Source organism: Mustela nivalis (genome assembly GCF_964662115.1).
Source record: "Mustela nivalis genome assembly, chromosome: 11".
NCBI classification, from domain to species: domain Eukaryota; kingdom Metazoa; phylum Chordata; class Mammalia; order Carnivora; family Mustelidae; genus Mustela; species Mustela nivalis.
In genome coordinates, this window is record NC_139030.1 from 37,152,293 (window position 1) to 37,168,807 (window position 16,515).

The following is a 16,515-nucleotide window of genomic DNA, read 5'->3' on the forward strand; positions in this document are numbered from 1 at the left end:
TCACTATTCAAACACCCCTCCATAAAGATCAAATTGAAGTAGAGGGCAAAAGACCTTATTAGCCTTTATGAAATGTCTTCAATTAAAGAATACATTCAATTATTTCAAAATAGGTCACTAACATAAATGAAAACAAGGGATAAAAAGAGCGGTAAATCTTAAACAGATACATGGCATATAAAACTTGGGAAAAAGATTCCTTGTAAAAAAAGATTCCTTTTTACCATGAAACAAAGTAGCACAATGTGTACTAAAGAATTTGGCCTCAGACCAAAGAGAGTTCTGGCCTTTGTTCAGTTTCTGGAGGTAACCTCTAAACCCTGGGAATTTTCCCAGAGACAGGAGTGTTTCTGTTATTCACCCACACCTCTCAAGAGCACTTGATAATTTATGCTAACAAGGTGGCTCAGGCTGGGGACAGATCACACCATAAAGACCAACCATGTGATTCTGGTTGGAGCTTTGAGCCACATGCTATCATCCCACCTGTAGGCAGAGGAGGGGAATGGAGACTGATTTTAGCTACTTGATCAATGACTCAATCATGTTTATGTTTATAATCATGTTTATGAAACTCCAATAAAAGCCCTGGACATGAAGGCTTCAGTGATCTTGCCTAGCTAGCAATATTGCATGTATAAGCACCACATAATAATGTTAGGAGAGTAACACATCATGGAAGCTTCATGTTTGGAACTCTCCTAGACTTCACCCTATGCATCTTTCTTTGGCTCTAATTTATACTACTTTGCTATAATAAAACTGTAACCTTAAGCATATAGCATTTTCAGTGGGATCTGAGTCTTTCTAGTGAATTATCAAACCTTAAGAGGTTTGAGAAATCCCTGCATTTATAGCCAACTGGTCTGAACTGAGGGCAGTCTTGGGGACCTCCAAATTTGCAACTGGCATGTGAAGTACAGGCAATCTGGGGGAGAATGTTTCCTCAGACTTTTTAGATAACAAACTCATTGTACCCAAGAGTGTATTAAACAATGGATAAAACAACACCAATCAAACACCATGAAATGAACACTTGCATTCATCCTTAAGCCCTGTCAGACACCCAATGACAGTCCTTCTAGAAAGTCTCAGGTTTTGAGAACACAGGAACGTGGAAGGTGTGAAAGAGAATGCTGGCTAAAATCAAGGAAAACCTGTTTCAAGTGTATATAAAAGGAATGATATGGCAGGCCCCTCCTCATCTTGGGCAGCCAGATGACTACCTTTCAACCACTTCATTCCCAAGAGACCAAGAATTTAGTATCTGAAGAAAGGAAACCTAACTGGCTCAGGACTCAGTGAGTCCAATCACGTAGAGAAGAACGGTATGGAAATTAAGTAAGTGAAGTCTGCATATTAAAAAGGGGACTTCTTCCCTTTCTATATTCAGAATACCTGCTTAGACATAAAGACTGAATGTAAGGAACTCTTCTTTGGGAAAATTTAAATTCGAAGGAAAAAAAAGACCTACATATTGCTGAAATCAGAGACTTTCCCAACAAAAAATCTAGTTGACTGTTCATTCCTCTTACAGTAAAACCCAGTAAGAGACAAAATAGAGCCACCAATTCTATTTTCCAGACAATGTTGATACACATACACGCACAGATTCCAAGTACCTTTTTAGTGTCTCATTAAATTAAATACACAACCCTCAAGAAAGAAAGAATACTGAAAAAAAAAAGAAAAAAATATGAAATAGAAGGAAAAAGGCAAAATGAGCAGGAATTTTAAAAAACCAATATAAATCTCACTGCTAAGATACTTTACCCATAAAACAAGAAAAGGATACTATGTTTCTAAGTACATTCAGAGAACTGAAACAACAAAAATGTTCTTTGAAATTTAAAATGGCAAAATAAAAAATTATAACAGAAGTTGGAAACTGGTATTAAAGACATGTCCCAGAAACTAGAATATATATATATAAAAGACAATGCAAGGGAGAAAAAGTAAAATTAGAAATCTCTGCAGAGCTCACAAGCAAAAGGAATTCAAGAAACAGAAAACAACAACAAAAACAGAAGAGTAATTACCAAACACAGGGAAATTTCCCAGAACTACAGGTAAGTGTCATGATTTAAAGGCTCTATCAATTAATTTCCCAGGAAAACATATGAAAAAGCCCCACACCAAGGCACAGCTGTGAAACTGAGAACACTAACCATAGAAAGATCTTATATTTTTCGAAACCAGACCACATACGAAGTCTAAGAAATCATCACCGCATGTGACTTCCACAAAACACCAGAAGCTTAAAAAAACATGGAATGATGCCTCTAAAATTCTAAACTAAAATACTATATTCAGCCAAACTAGCAATCCAGTGTGAAGACAGGAAGAAAAAAAAAAAGCATTTCGGATACAAAGTCTTAAATTTCATTTCTCTCACAAGCTTTCTTAGAAAGCTACTCAAATATGTTCCTCACCAACATGAGGAAATAAACTGAGAAAGAAGAAAGCATATCACCTAGGGAAAAATCTCCACTCTAGAAATTTACTAAGACAAGTCCTAGGATGATAGTTGTATACCATGCTGAAACAGGAAACATCCAAAAGAGAGGTTAAGAGAGAGAAGTTCTCAGTTTAAAGCAAAACAAAAAAGTATTTGAAACTACCTTTGAGCATTTTTAAAAAGACAGACATGTATCTTAGCAACAACATGTGCTTAAAATAAAGGGAGCAGATGGCACAGAAAAAATCAGACGAACGGGAAAAAATTAACTTAAAGAGAAATAAAAATTTTAGAGAAAGAATAAATTATAATATTTGGTTCAGCATAAAAGTGTCTATATAGTCACAAACACTGACAAAGGAATAAAGTCTGATATAACTATATTCAGTAATGTGTGGGAAAGAAGACCGATTATCTCCAATTACCTTAAAATAAATACACCAATACTAGAAACTGAAAATCAATTAGCAACATAATCATACATGGTTGATTAAGTAATGGACCTCCAACATAACTACATCCTAATACTTGGAACCTGTGAATATTGACCTTATATGGCAAAAGGAACTGTGAAGATGTGATTAACAATCTTGAAATGGGAAGATTATCCAAGATCATTTAGATGACTTGGGTCCCCAATATATTCACTAGTGCCCTTACTAACGGAAAGAGAGAGAGATTTTAACTATAGAGAGGTGATATGATGATAGAAACAGACTGGAGAGATACACTTGAAGATAAAAGGTGCCACAAACCAAAGAATACAGGTAACTGCTAGAAGCTGGAAGGGAAAAAAAAAAAAAAAAAAAATGAATTCTCCCCAGAACCTCTGGAAGAAACTGGTCCTATCAACACTTGGACTTTAGCCAGTGATTCTGGATTTCTAACTTCTAGAACTAAAAGAGAATAAACCTGAGTTATTTTAAGCCACTAAATTAGTGGTAATTTGTTTAAGCACCAACAAGAAAACTAGTATCTCTCATTTAGATAAATAGAGGTAAATTCCTAAAGAATAGCTCAAAGATCTGGACTGGTTGGTTCTGGAGGAATAAAGAATGCTGCACCTTATTGTAAGTATTTAAGTACTGTTTGATTTTTAAAAAGTATTTGCTTTTAAATTGTTTTAACTAAAATATAAAATATCATCTGCACCACAACTAAACGCCACCCAATGGTACTATTTAGTCTGGCATGAAAGTAAATAAATTTTGGTGAGTAATTTTTTGAAAGTCAGTATGGTAGGCAGAAAACAGTCTCCCAGAGATGCTCACATCCTAATATCCAGTAACTGTGAGTATATTACATTACATGGTAAAAAGAAATAAGGGATGTAGATAGCATTAAGACTGCTCTGGCAATTCACAGACCTGTACCCCTGGGGCTAATAATACATTGTATGTTAATTAAAATTTAAAAATTAAAAAAAAAATACTGCTTATCACCTGATCTTAAATGAGAATATTATCCTAGATTAACCTAGGAGGTCCATAGTGATATCCAAGAGTGATATAAAAAAGGTCCAACTGGCTAGTATAGGCTTCAAAGATGGTAGGGAACTCTGCCCCAAGTAATATGGACAACTCTAGGAGCTGGAAAAGAGAAAAGAGATTCACCCCAAGAACCTCCAGAAAAGAATACAGGAAAGAAAAAGAACCTACCAGGGCTCCTGGGTGGCTCAGTTGGTTAAGCCACTGCCTTTGGCTCAGGTCATGATCCGGGAGTCCCAGGATCGAGTCCGTATCCCACTCCCTGCTCTGCTCTGCTTCTCCCTCTGACCGCCCCCGTTCTCATTCTCTCTCTCTCTCTTGCAAATAAATAAATGAAATCTTTAAAAAAAAAAAAAAAAATACCAATGCCCTGATGTTAGCACACCAAAAAAACATTTTTGAACTTCTGACCTCCAGAATTTTAGTATAATAAATCTGAGTTGTTTTAAGCCAAAAATCTGCGATAATTTGTTTCAGTAGCATCTGAAATTAATGTACTCTGGAATAAGATTACTGTTTATTCTAATTTTTTATATATGTATGTATATATATATATATACACAAATAGGTATATATATTTTTTTTTACAATTTTTATTTTTTTATTTATTTGATAGAGAGAGTGAGAACAGCAGAGAGAACAACAGAGGGAGAGGGAGAAATAGGCTCCCCGCTAAGCAGGGAGCCTGACGTGGGGCTTGACCCCAGGTTTGTGGGATCATGACCTGAGCCAAAGGCAGATGCTTAACTGACTGAACCACCCAGGCACCCCTAATTATATTTTTAAAAACTATGTCAAGCCAAGTTGCACAGAGATATTCCAATCCTCCTTTTGGTATTGGGATGTCACTGCCTCCAAACATTATATACATATATATTGGTTTCCTGTGTCTCCTATAACTAATTACCACATACTGCGTGACTTAAGACAACAGAAATTTATTCTCTCACAGTTCTGAAAGCCAGAAGTCCAAGACAGAACAAATTTTCAGCAGGGTCAAATGTATGCCAAAGGCATTTAGAGAAAACCCATTGCTTGCCTCTCCTAGCTTCTGGTTACTACTGCTGGCATGTTTTGTTGTTCACTGGCTTGTTCTGACAACACTCTTATCTTTGCCATTTTCACATTACCTTATTCTCTGTCTCTCAGGTCTGTATCAAATCTCTGTCCCGTTCAGGACACTAGTAACTGGACTTAGGGACTACCTAGGAAATTACCAGGATTACATTCTCCCCACTCTCCTCTCTCCTTAACTCCCCAGCTTTCCTTGGGAGTTCCTCCTCTCAAGACTTTAACCATTTGTTTTAACCACAGAGGTTCTGGAGATTAGGACATGAACATTTCATTTCGCAGCCACTACTCAACTGACTACAACTTACATTCATCAATCTATTCAGTTAACAAATACTTACTGAGGTCCCTTTATAACCAGCTCCGTGATGTGTACATAATGAAAAAAACAGAAGGAATATCTGTCCTGAAGGAGTTCATAAACTAGTAATGCAGAAAGACAGGAGCTAAGCAGAGGGAGCTGTACAGGAGCACATACAATGAGTCTCCAACCCAGATCAGAAAAAGAATTGTCGTGAAAAGGTCCCTCACAGAAAAATTAGTTCTCTTCCTTCCTTTCTGAGAACACTAGCAGAACTCTGAGCTCCTAGCATCAACAAAACCAGTCAGAAAGAGCTATCATCTGAATATCACACTTAATCTGTTAACAATGTGCTAAAATAAGGACTCTAATTCAGTAGATAAAATTGGCATACCATCTGAGAAGACAACTGATAAATACAGGAAAGAATTTCTCAAAAAAAATTAAGAAAAATTTAAAAGAGTGTAAAAAGCCGATGAATACTTAAATAGTAGCAGAAGAAAACTAAGGGGAGAGGAAGGGGAAATAGGGCAAACAGGCCATGGTTGAAAAGAGTTTCTGACTCTCTAATCTAGAGTTACCACTCTGTCATAGGACCAAGGTTTCCCTGCAACAGAAATAAGATTTTTAAAAAGATTTTAACATCAGCTACAAAATTAAAACAAACTCTTTACTGGACAAACACCTAAGCATAAAATAAGTCACGTCATTAAATCCCATGACATCTCTTTATAAAAGCTGCCAATCTCAGAAAGTTAAAGTTTACAAATTACATAAGAAATTTTCATTTGGTTAACACTGTAGGAGCTTGTTAAAAAAAAAAAAAAAGCTCTAAAAAGTCTGTTTTTCCTTCAATTTTCTTAACTCCTTTTCCCAATACTTGCTTACTACTGACAATATATGATAGATCTTCATGCCCACCATATCTTTTCAAAAAATATTCTTTTTCACTTACGCCCCTTAAGACTTTCTATAAACTCTTCAACCTCAAAGTAGAAGCAGCAGTGGCTCCCAGTGGCCAATTTATGATACATATATTTTCCTACTGTGGTTCTTTTATTTTCACATATAATTTCTAAAAATATAGGAATCTCATAGAAGTTACACTATTAGAAAAAATAAGATAACAAAAGGATGTTTAATTAACTTTAATCATGTCCTCTTCCACTTGACAACAGTACTATAATGTATGCTCTTCAAACAACAAAGAGATCCTTTAAAACACAACATACATTACTTAACATTGTATGTTTTTGCATTTTCAATGTCCCTGGGATCATTTGTTGACTCAGTTAAATAAATGAATAGTCACTACTGTAGCAAGTAGTCAGTTAACAGCACTGTCATCTACCTATTTGTATGACCAGATTACAACTGCTAAAACCTGGACTAATTCCCCAGAACATTCCACCTCACATATGTAACTGAAACTGACGTAACAAACCTAGATTTTCACTATGATATAGGTGGCAGAGAGAAATCTAAAGATATCCCCTCAAAGTTTCTGTCCCCTGGTTCCACTGGTAATTCAAACACTAATTCAGGTACTACCAAGAAGGGTCCTTGTAGATAGAATGAAAGTTATTAATTAGTTAGATCTTAAAATAAGGAATTACCTTGGACTATCCCAATGGGCCCAGGGTAATCAAAAGAACCCTTAATAGCAGCCGATGACAGAAAAGTTAGAGATACAACCTAAGAGTGAGGTCAGAGAGACTGAAATATAAAAAAGATCTTGATCTGCCACAGCTGTCTTTGAAGATGGAAAGGGAGCCATAGGCCAAAGAATAATGGCAGCCTCTAGAAGCTGAGAAATACCTCCAAGCAACAGCAACAGCTAGGAGAAAAAACAGGGACCTCAGTCCTACTTTCACATGGAAGTAAATTTAGCCAACAACCTGAATGAGTGTGGAAGATCATTCATCCCCAGAACATCAAGAAGAGAACACAGCTCTACTTACACCTGAGTTCTAAAGCAAAGAAACAATCTGTGCTCAGACTACTTACAGAAACTGTAAGATAATAAATTTGTATTGTTTTAAAATCTCAAAAAAGGAGGGGAAGGGGAGCACCTGGGTGGCTCAGTTGGGAGAACATGAGACTCTTGATGTCGCAGTTTTAGGTTTGAGACCCACATGGGGTATAGAGATTACTTAAAAATAAATCTTAAAAAAATAGTAAGTTTGTATTGTTTTAAGCTACTAAATCCATGATAAAGCAGCAAAGTAAAACTAACAGAGAGTCTGATACAAGGGGGGGGGGGGGTGCTGCTATAACAAATGCCTAAAAACATGGAAGTGGCTTTGAAACCAGTCAGTGGGTGGATCCTAGAAGAAATCTGAGGTACTTAACAGAAAAAGCCTACACAGCTTTAATCAAACTGATAGTAGAAATCTACCGACAAGTGACTATAAGGACACTGCCACCAATGAAGATTTAGACTGCTAGAAAAAACCTGAATTTAGAAGATAAAAAGATCTAACTTGTCACTGGATTTTGCTTTTGCTATCCATTCTGATGACATTTCCCTTTTGCTGGAGTGTTCACTACATTTTGCTTTTTAACAACTGTAGATTTGGTTTATTTTAGATCTACCATCATGCTATTGTTTCTTCTGTTCCATCTTTACTGTTGTTCCTTTTTTTCTCCTTTCCCACCTTGCTTTGTCCCTCATTTGGAGTAATGCAGTAATAGCTTCTTAACCCGTCTCCTTGCTTCTACCCTGCCTCTCACCCCAAAGTCTGTAATCACTACGGCAGCAGTTTCATCCTATTTGTTTTCCACCTTTCCTGGGTAAAGTTGAGTTGATACATACAAGGCCCTGTACTATGGGTCCCCCATTATCTTCCTGATCTCATTTCTTACTACTCGACCCTTCACTCCATTTCACACTAGCCTCCTTGAACACCCCAGACACACACCCACCTCAGTGCCTCTATACCTGCTATCTCCTCTTTCTAGAACATTGTCCCTACCTCCCTTACTTAGTTCAGGTTTCTGAGCAAATGTTACTTTTCCTCTACCTTTCAACAGGAAGCAGAGTAATAGCCTCCAAAGATGTCCCTGTTCTTATCCCTGGAACCTGGGAATAAGCAATGTTACACATGCAAAGGGGAATTAAGATTGCAGATGGAATTAAGGCTGCTAATTAGCTGACCTTATTAAAATAAGGAGATTATCCTGGATTATCCAAAAGGGTCCAATGTACTCACAAAGGTATTTAAAAGAAGGGTGAGAGCAGAGGAATGACCAGAGACATGCAAAGTTTTGCTAGCTTTGAAGAAGTAGAAGGGAATCACAAGCAAAGAAATAATATGGGTAACCTCTAGAAGATGGAAAAGGCAAAAAAGAACAGATTGTCCCCCAGAGTCTCCATAAACTAAATACAGCCCTGCCGATGCCTTGATTTCAGCCCACTGAGACCCATTTCAGACTTCTCACCTCTAGAACTATTGTTTAAGTCACTTTTAAGTTTGTAATAATTTGTTATGGCAGCAAAACTAATATACTACCTTATTTAAGTCTATAAGCTCTGACACCCCTTTTTCTGCTTAATTTTCCCCCATAAAATGCATCACCTTCTAACAAACTTTACAATCCATTTTATCTATAAATGTAAATTATCTAAATAAATGCAAGCTCCAACGACAAGGGTTATCTATTTTGTTCAGTTTTCCTGGTCCCATGAATGTATATATTCATATACTTGCTGAGTGAACATTTGACAGATTATATGAATATGTAAGAAGGGTGTGCTAATGATGTTGATGGTGTTAAAAATAGCATTAATCTTAAAGAAAAGCTACACATAATCAGTAGCTGTTTGCAGTTAATGACATTTAGATTTAGAGGTATGCATTAACAGCTTTCAAAACACCTTTATTCCTCAGTCTCTGTATTCCTTTTCTTCCCAATTGCAATATCTCTTTCCTAAATTACAGCTTTTAGTAATACAGGAGACACTATTAAGTATGTATTTGGGGGGGGGGGGCACCTGGGTGGCTGACTCTTGACTTCAGCTCAGGTCATGATCTCAGGGTCATGGAATCAAGCTCCACAATAGGTTCCATGCATGCAGTCTACGTGAGATTCTCTCTCTCCCTCTCCCACTGTTTCTTCCCCTACTCTTGTGTGCACTCTCTCTAAATAAATAAAAATCTTAAAAAGAAAAAATGTACTTTTGTAAAAACTCTCTTAATATTTTGAGAATATCACATCCTACCTATAAATTCAGAAAAAGAATTTTAAAAAACCCAATATACAAAGTATTTCCCTCTGAATGAAGTTACTAACATTTGAGAAAGTCTTCTAACTTGAAATATAAAAGAAAAAATTTTGGCAATTATCAACAAAGTCTTCTATTATCTCAAAGAGAAGAGTCTTTGATGTTAAACAGCATTATTTACCTGTTCCAGGAGTAGGAGTAGTTGTCATAACTCCAACAAGAGGACTCTGCATTACTGAAATATTTGGCTACAAGAAAACAGAATGAAGTGTTAAAGTAAAAGCACAAAGTTCTAAACATAACCATAACACAGTAATTGCTGAAAGGTCTCATTCAACAGACAACGGCATGTCTATCAAGTACTATAAGATGCCTCTAATTAGTTCACAATCTAAGAGTACTCCAACTTTTTTCCTTTTTAAGTTGACCAGTATTAATCTAAAATATGCTAGATCCTTTAGCACATTCTTTGTTTAAAATAAGCTACATCAGATAAAGACACTATTTTTAGTAGAAAGTAACTTTGCTATTTGTTTTTAGTTCCTAAGGTATAGTATTTGAAATAACTGAGAGCATGGTGAATCTTCAAATCACCAAGCTCATACAGAAAAACAGAAAGAGGGCAGAATCTTATTTTTAAACAGACATTTAAAAACCATGAGATAGGGGCGCCTGGGTGGCTCAGTGGGTTAAGCCGCTGCCTTCGGCTCAGGTCATGATCTCAGGGTCCTGAGATCGAGTCCCACGTCGGGCTCTCTGCTTGGTGGGGAGCCTGCTTCCCTCTCTCTCTCTCTGCCTGCCTCTCTGCCTACTTGTGATCTCTGTCTGTCAAATAAACAAATAAAATCTTTAAAAAAAATAAAAAATAAAAAAATAAAAATAAAAATAAAAAAATTAAAAAAAATAAAAACCATGAGATAATATAGATTCAAATCAGTCCACATAATAAAGACAGCATCTCTGTCTATACTAGTAGAAAGTAACAAAGCAGGAAAACTATCAGTACTAATTCCTCTGAAGGTGAGAAAATTAAAAATTAAACAATTAAAAGTCCTTCTATAAACAAAAACAATAATATCTAATCAAGACTAAGAAGAGGCTCTTTCTCTAGAAGTAAATATACAAATATAGATTCTTTTGTAGAAAACTGACTAAACGAAGGAAATCTAAAATCTGGCTATTATCTAACAACCAGAACCAAATGTTGAAATAATGTTAAGAGATACAAACTATATTATTGTTCAATTCTTAATGCCAGTTTATTTCATGATTAGAAAGAGGCTGAGTAAAGCCTCGGCGGGGGGGGGGGGGACGACAAAACTAATTTGGGCTTTAATAATAATATTCCTACCAACCTTTAAGTCAAACACATTCTCTACAAATTATGGCACAAGCTTTTAAATATTTTGAACATAGCAATAACTGTAAACTACCTTTGTTTTCATTGGTCATCAAAGAAGTAATGAAAACCAGCATGAATTTATAAGCCAGTGGTTCTCTGATCAAACTAAACTTCAGATTTACTTGACAACCTTTAGAAAACTATCCAAGGCCAGAATATTCTGATTTAGTTAGAATACCACTGCCTAAATATAACACAAGCAATATAAGTAATTTTAAATATTATAGTACACATTAAGTAAAAACAAGTACAGCTTATTTAATCTAGTACGTCCAAATTATTATCACTTTCAATATGTAATTAACATTAAAAAGTAAGTGAAGTAGTTCATTCTTTCTAAGTCTTCAAAATGGTGTGTATTTTACACTTAAGTATATCTCAATTAAGTACAGGACTGGCCACATTTTAAGTGTTAACAGCCACACTTGGCTTGTGGCTACTGTGTTGGGACAGCAGAGCAGTTTTAAAAGTGTTGTAAAGAGAAGGTAATGTGTTTAGCACAATGAATTAATTTTGCTTGGCTTAACAAGTAGCCCTATATGCTAGGCATAGCAAGCCTGTAAATAGTCAAAATGTACAGAAAGATGTTTCCTACCGTTCTTAAACCTTCCAGTAACTATGCTATATTTGGTTTAGGTAAAAACAAAACATTTCTTCAAACCAAACAGCAGAAATGTCTTTATTCAAATAACTTATCAGTTTAACTGACACACTGTTTTAAGTCCTGCTAAGCACAATAGTGAAAGAACACTTGAGACTACACACGCCACTAAAATTCATACTTAAAAGAAAAATCCAAACTACCTTTCAACTAATAATCAAGAGTTAATCACAGTATGTTAGCACAGCATGGCTGTTCCAACACTGGCTCTAGACTGAAGACTGCCTGGGTTTAAAGCCTGGCTCCACTAGAGTAGTTGACAAATTACTTAAGCTTTCTATGTCCTAGTTTCCTCAATGATTAAATGAACCTCATTAATAGCTACTTCACAAATTCACCTTAAGGATCAACTAAAATAGTAAGATCAGAACCTGTAAGATCAGAACTATAGAATTACTGACATGAGAAAATAATCTGGTGTTCCATTATATTTTTAAGTATATTTCACAGTAAACACAATTTAAGTAGATTCCATGATAAATGTCCCTAATGCTTATTCTCTGCCACACAGTTACACTAAAGCAGACCTCAGAAAAACATTTTAAATTACTGATCCTCACTGTGCATCCACATAAAAACATCAAATTATTATGGATCATAAACAGGGGTATGTTTGTCACCTGTCTTCTTGAAGTTAAAGGTGTTGATCCAAGTCCTGGGCTGGAAATATCATCATAGATACTTCTAACTGGTGGAGCTCCACTTTTATCTTTATGAGCTGGTACAACTGGTTGTGGTGGTGACCCACCTACAATGTACAAAAAAAAACAACACAAACCTCAAGTGAGAAAAAACCTTCCACCTTTCTGGTAAGATTCTTTTTCATTTATATTTTAAAAATATTGACTTGAACTCTGGTTTCATAGGGCTTCTCAAACTTTAATACACTGAGAATCACCTGGGAATCCTATTAAAATTCAGATTCTGATTCAAAACACGTGAAGTGCAGTCTGGGATTATGAATTTCTAACAAGGTCCCAATTATGCCAATGCTAGTGACTGAAAAACTGCACATGAATAAAAAGGTTTCAGAAAAAAAAAATCTTAGTTTTTAGTAAATACATACAGCTTTCGCTTATTCAACAAAATCCTTAACATTTCAACATAAAACTTGATCTTATTTCTCACTTGAAAGCAGGTAAACAGTTCCAGCTTGTATACACTTGAATAATTATAATGCCCTAATGTGGAATTTGACTGCCAAAATTAAATAGATCCCATTCATGTTTCTCACAATAGAAGTATATTTAAGTACATAATAAATATGTAGGAAAAGGATCAACTTTGGGGGACATAAAGATGTCTTTATAAGTCAGAGAATCAGCAATGCAAAACAGTGAAACAATCCAGATTCTGTCATGACTTAATGTCTGAGCTTAAATAGTATAGTATAAGTTATTTGGAGTAGAGGCTATAAAACAAGTCTGACCTAGATTTTAACATCCTGCTCTGTCACTTACAAATAGGCTTAAGCAAGTTCTTTATTGCATTTGCCTCAGTTTCCTATTTTGAAAATCAGGGATACTACTATCTATCCTTTAAGACTGACAAAAAGAATGAAAGTAACATAAAATGCTTGGCATACTGCCTGGCTCATAAGTACTCAATATATAGTAGCTACAATAAAAATACATTTTTTAAGATATTATTTATTTTATTTGACAGAGAGAAACACAGTAAGAAAGGGAACACAAGCAGAATGGGAGAGGGAGAAGCAGGCTTCCTGCTGAGCAAGAAGCCCGATGCACGGCTTGATTCCAGAACACTGAGATCATGACTTGAGCAGAAGGCAGACGCTTAGCCGACTAAGCCACCCAGGTGCCCCCAAAATACATTTAAAATATACATTTGGCCCTTGAATAACATAAGTTTGAACTGTACAGGTCCACCTATACACAGATTTTTTATAGTATAGTACTACGAATGTATTTTCTCTTCCTTATGGTTTTTTTTTAAAAGACTTATTTATTTTAGAGATAGAAAGGGAAAAAGTGTGTAAGCACGGGGGAGGGGCAGACGGAGAGGGAGAGAGAATCCTCAAGCAGACTCCCCACTCAGCATACACCCCAACAAGGGGCTTAATTCCAGAATTGTGAGATCATGATCTGAGCGAAAATCAAGAGTCAGACAGCCAACTGACTGAGCCACACAGGAACCCCATCTTCCTTATGATTTTCCTAATATCCTTTTTTTTCTTTAGCTTACTTGATTGGATGGATAGTTTATAATACATATAACACACAAAATATGTGTTAATCGGCTATTTATGTTATTGGAAAGGCTTCCAGCCAATAGTAGGCTATTAGTAGTTAAGTTTTGGAGGAGACAAAATTATGTGAGAATTTTCAAGTGTTCAGGGGGTCAGTTTTCCTAACCCCTGCATTGTTTGAGGGCCAACTGTGTAAAAAACAAAAACCTACCCAGAAAAAGGTTAAGTCAATTATTTCAAATATAATTTATCCCTAATCAATCTTAAAATAGTAATAAGCCACTTTAAACCACACAATACCTGAAGGACAATCAAAGTAAGACACCCATTTAAACATCCATTAAAAGGATCTGGGCTCACATTTGGAATTCAACCATTTCTGTAGCTAATTCTCACTACTCATAGTCAAAACTTCAGTTTTCTTTTAAATTCTTTCTTTGCTAAAGGAGTTATATAAGATACATGCTGCATTTAGGTAATAATATTTTGTGCTAATAATTGCAAATTCTGTGTAAAGAACTTCCCCATAGCTTGTAGAATAAATCCTTTAACTAAATAAGGTAAGAATCTTAATCACTATGACTAGACGTAGAATTCATATCTACAAATCACAAATTACACTTCTTATTGTCACAAATGGCTACGTCTCATTCTTTTTTTATAGCTGAGTAATATTCCATTGTGTACATATACCACATCTTCTTTATGCATTTATCTCTCAGGGTCCTAGAGGGTACTGTGCTAAGTGAAATAACTTAGAGAAAGAGAAATACCATGATTTCACATATACATGGAAGCTAAAATAAAACAACCAAACAAATAAAACAAACCAGACTCTTGAATACAAACAACTGGTGGTTGCCGGAGGGAAGGTGAGTGAGAGGATGGGCAAAAGAAAAGGGATTAAGAGGAACAAACTTCCAGTTATAAAATAAGCAAGCCACAGAGATGAAAAATACAGCATAAGGAATATAGTCAATAATATTGTAATAACGTTGTATGGTGGACAGATGGTGACTACCCTAGCTGTGTGCACTAATACGTAGAACTGTCAATTCAATATATTGTACCATAAAACTAATACAGCAAACTAATATGCTGATTATCCTTCAATACAAAAAACAAATTACAGTTCTTTTGACAAAATATTTGCTATTATTAAGATAAATCATTTAAATGCATTAAATTATTCAGTTAAAGTTAAATGACCATATTTCTTCCCCAGCCCTCTATACTTTAACATCTTTGATATGGATAATTTACAAAAAATGGTATCTTGGCATTGTATCATATTTGGTGTTTTTCTTAGTGGTACTTTAAATAATAGTGAGTTTTACAATCAAAGGCATCTTAAATTGGATGAAATGTAATACACATAGTTTTAAGGAGTAGTTCCTGGAATTACAGTAGCTTATACTACTTATACCTCTAATCCAACAATCTAAAAATTTTAAATAGAGACATTGTTTAATCTTTTTAATTAATAAATGTGTTAATAAGGTTGAATGTTGTATCATTACTCTTTTTAAAATTCTAATACATGTATTAATAGTACCATAAAATTATTTTAAACAATTTACCTACCTGCAAGTAAAGGTGATCTCATTTCCATTACTCCTACTGAAGGGCCACTGATTGATCGAGGTTGTGGAGTTACTGGAGCTGGCAAATCCCCCATTAAAAATCCAGGTAAGAACTGGGCATTAACCCCTGGCTTTGGAGATGTTGGTGAACCTAGCATCATTGGTTCAGATCCTAAATGAAGGAAAAAAAAAAAAGGACCTTAAAGTTACATTATCTAACAAAAAGATGCAAGAATCTGGCATAAATAATTTTGAGAATTTAATCAAACCTTACATATTACAGAACCATAGTTGGATTTATTATTTTAAAAACTAATAAAAATTATTCCTATAAAAATGTAAAAGTATTTTTATTAACAATATTAATTTGTCAGTTTTTCTTGTTTACATTATTTCACAGGTTTAAGAATCAACAGTTATTTTTAAATGGAAAAATTTTGGATTATCTTAAAAAAATTCTTACTACATACAGAATAACTTCTTTCCACTTCTGGGACAGCTTCTTCCATGCAACCACCAAAAACAAGAGCAGGGTGCACTAGTTACTTACACAGACTCTTAGCAAATCAAACACAATGGGTTTAGCTTGCTATATGTCCCATTTTTTTCTTCCAACAAACAAAAACTGTAAATCATTTTTGTAATAAAAGTAAAAGCATGCACACATTATAGCACATATGAAATAATAGTAATGACTAGCATCCCAACCAAGAAACATTGAAAAATTTAGAAAGTTTACTTTTTGGATCATTCTTTAAAATAATTTTAAAGTTAAGAATAATCAACAAAAGTCTCCCCAACATAAAACCAATTTAAAGAGAGCTGATATTTCACAATCATCAATTCAAAATTAATTTCACAATTTAGAGGGTAGGTATTATTCTCACCATGAAGAGAAGGAGGCTATAACCTACTCTAATAGAGTAAAATAGCACAGTAAGGAAAACATGGGTCCTGGAGTCAGAGACCTGGATTCAAGTCTCTTGGCAAAAATGGCAGTTTAGCACTCAGTCACAGAGCTTTGTTTAGAATTAGAGCAAATACAGCACTTGACCCAGTACCTAATATTCAGTAAGTGCTCAACATTAGTTATCATTATTATTCTAAGAGTATCTTAG

At 35.1% G+C, this 16,515-nt stretch overlaps 1 protein-coding gene across 3 annotated transcripts in view; it reads right to left on the reverse strand.

Moving 5' to 3' along the window:
- Positions 1-16,515, reverse strand: part of NUP35 (nucleoporin 35) — a 40,211-nt gene that overhangs the window by 16,316 nt on the left and 7,380 nt on the right. For all 3 annotated transcript variants that reach the window (XM_082690190.1, XM_082690189.1, XM_082690191.1), the window contains 3 exons: positions 15,399-15,569; positions 12,226-12,353; positions 9,724-9,790 (listed from right to left, as the gene is read on the reverse strand). In XM_082690190.1, the coding sequence (XP_082546316.1) occupies positions 9,724-9,790; positions 12,226-12,353; positions 15,399-15,558 (355 nt within the window). In that variant the 5' untranslated portion in view covers positions 15,559-15,569. The remainder of the gene's footprint in view (positions 1-9,723; positions 9,791-12,225; positions 12,354-15,398; positions 15,570-16,515) is intronic.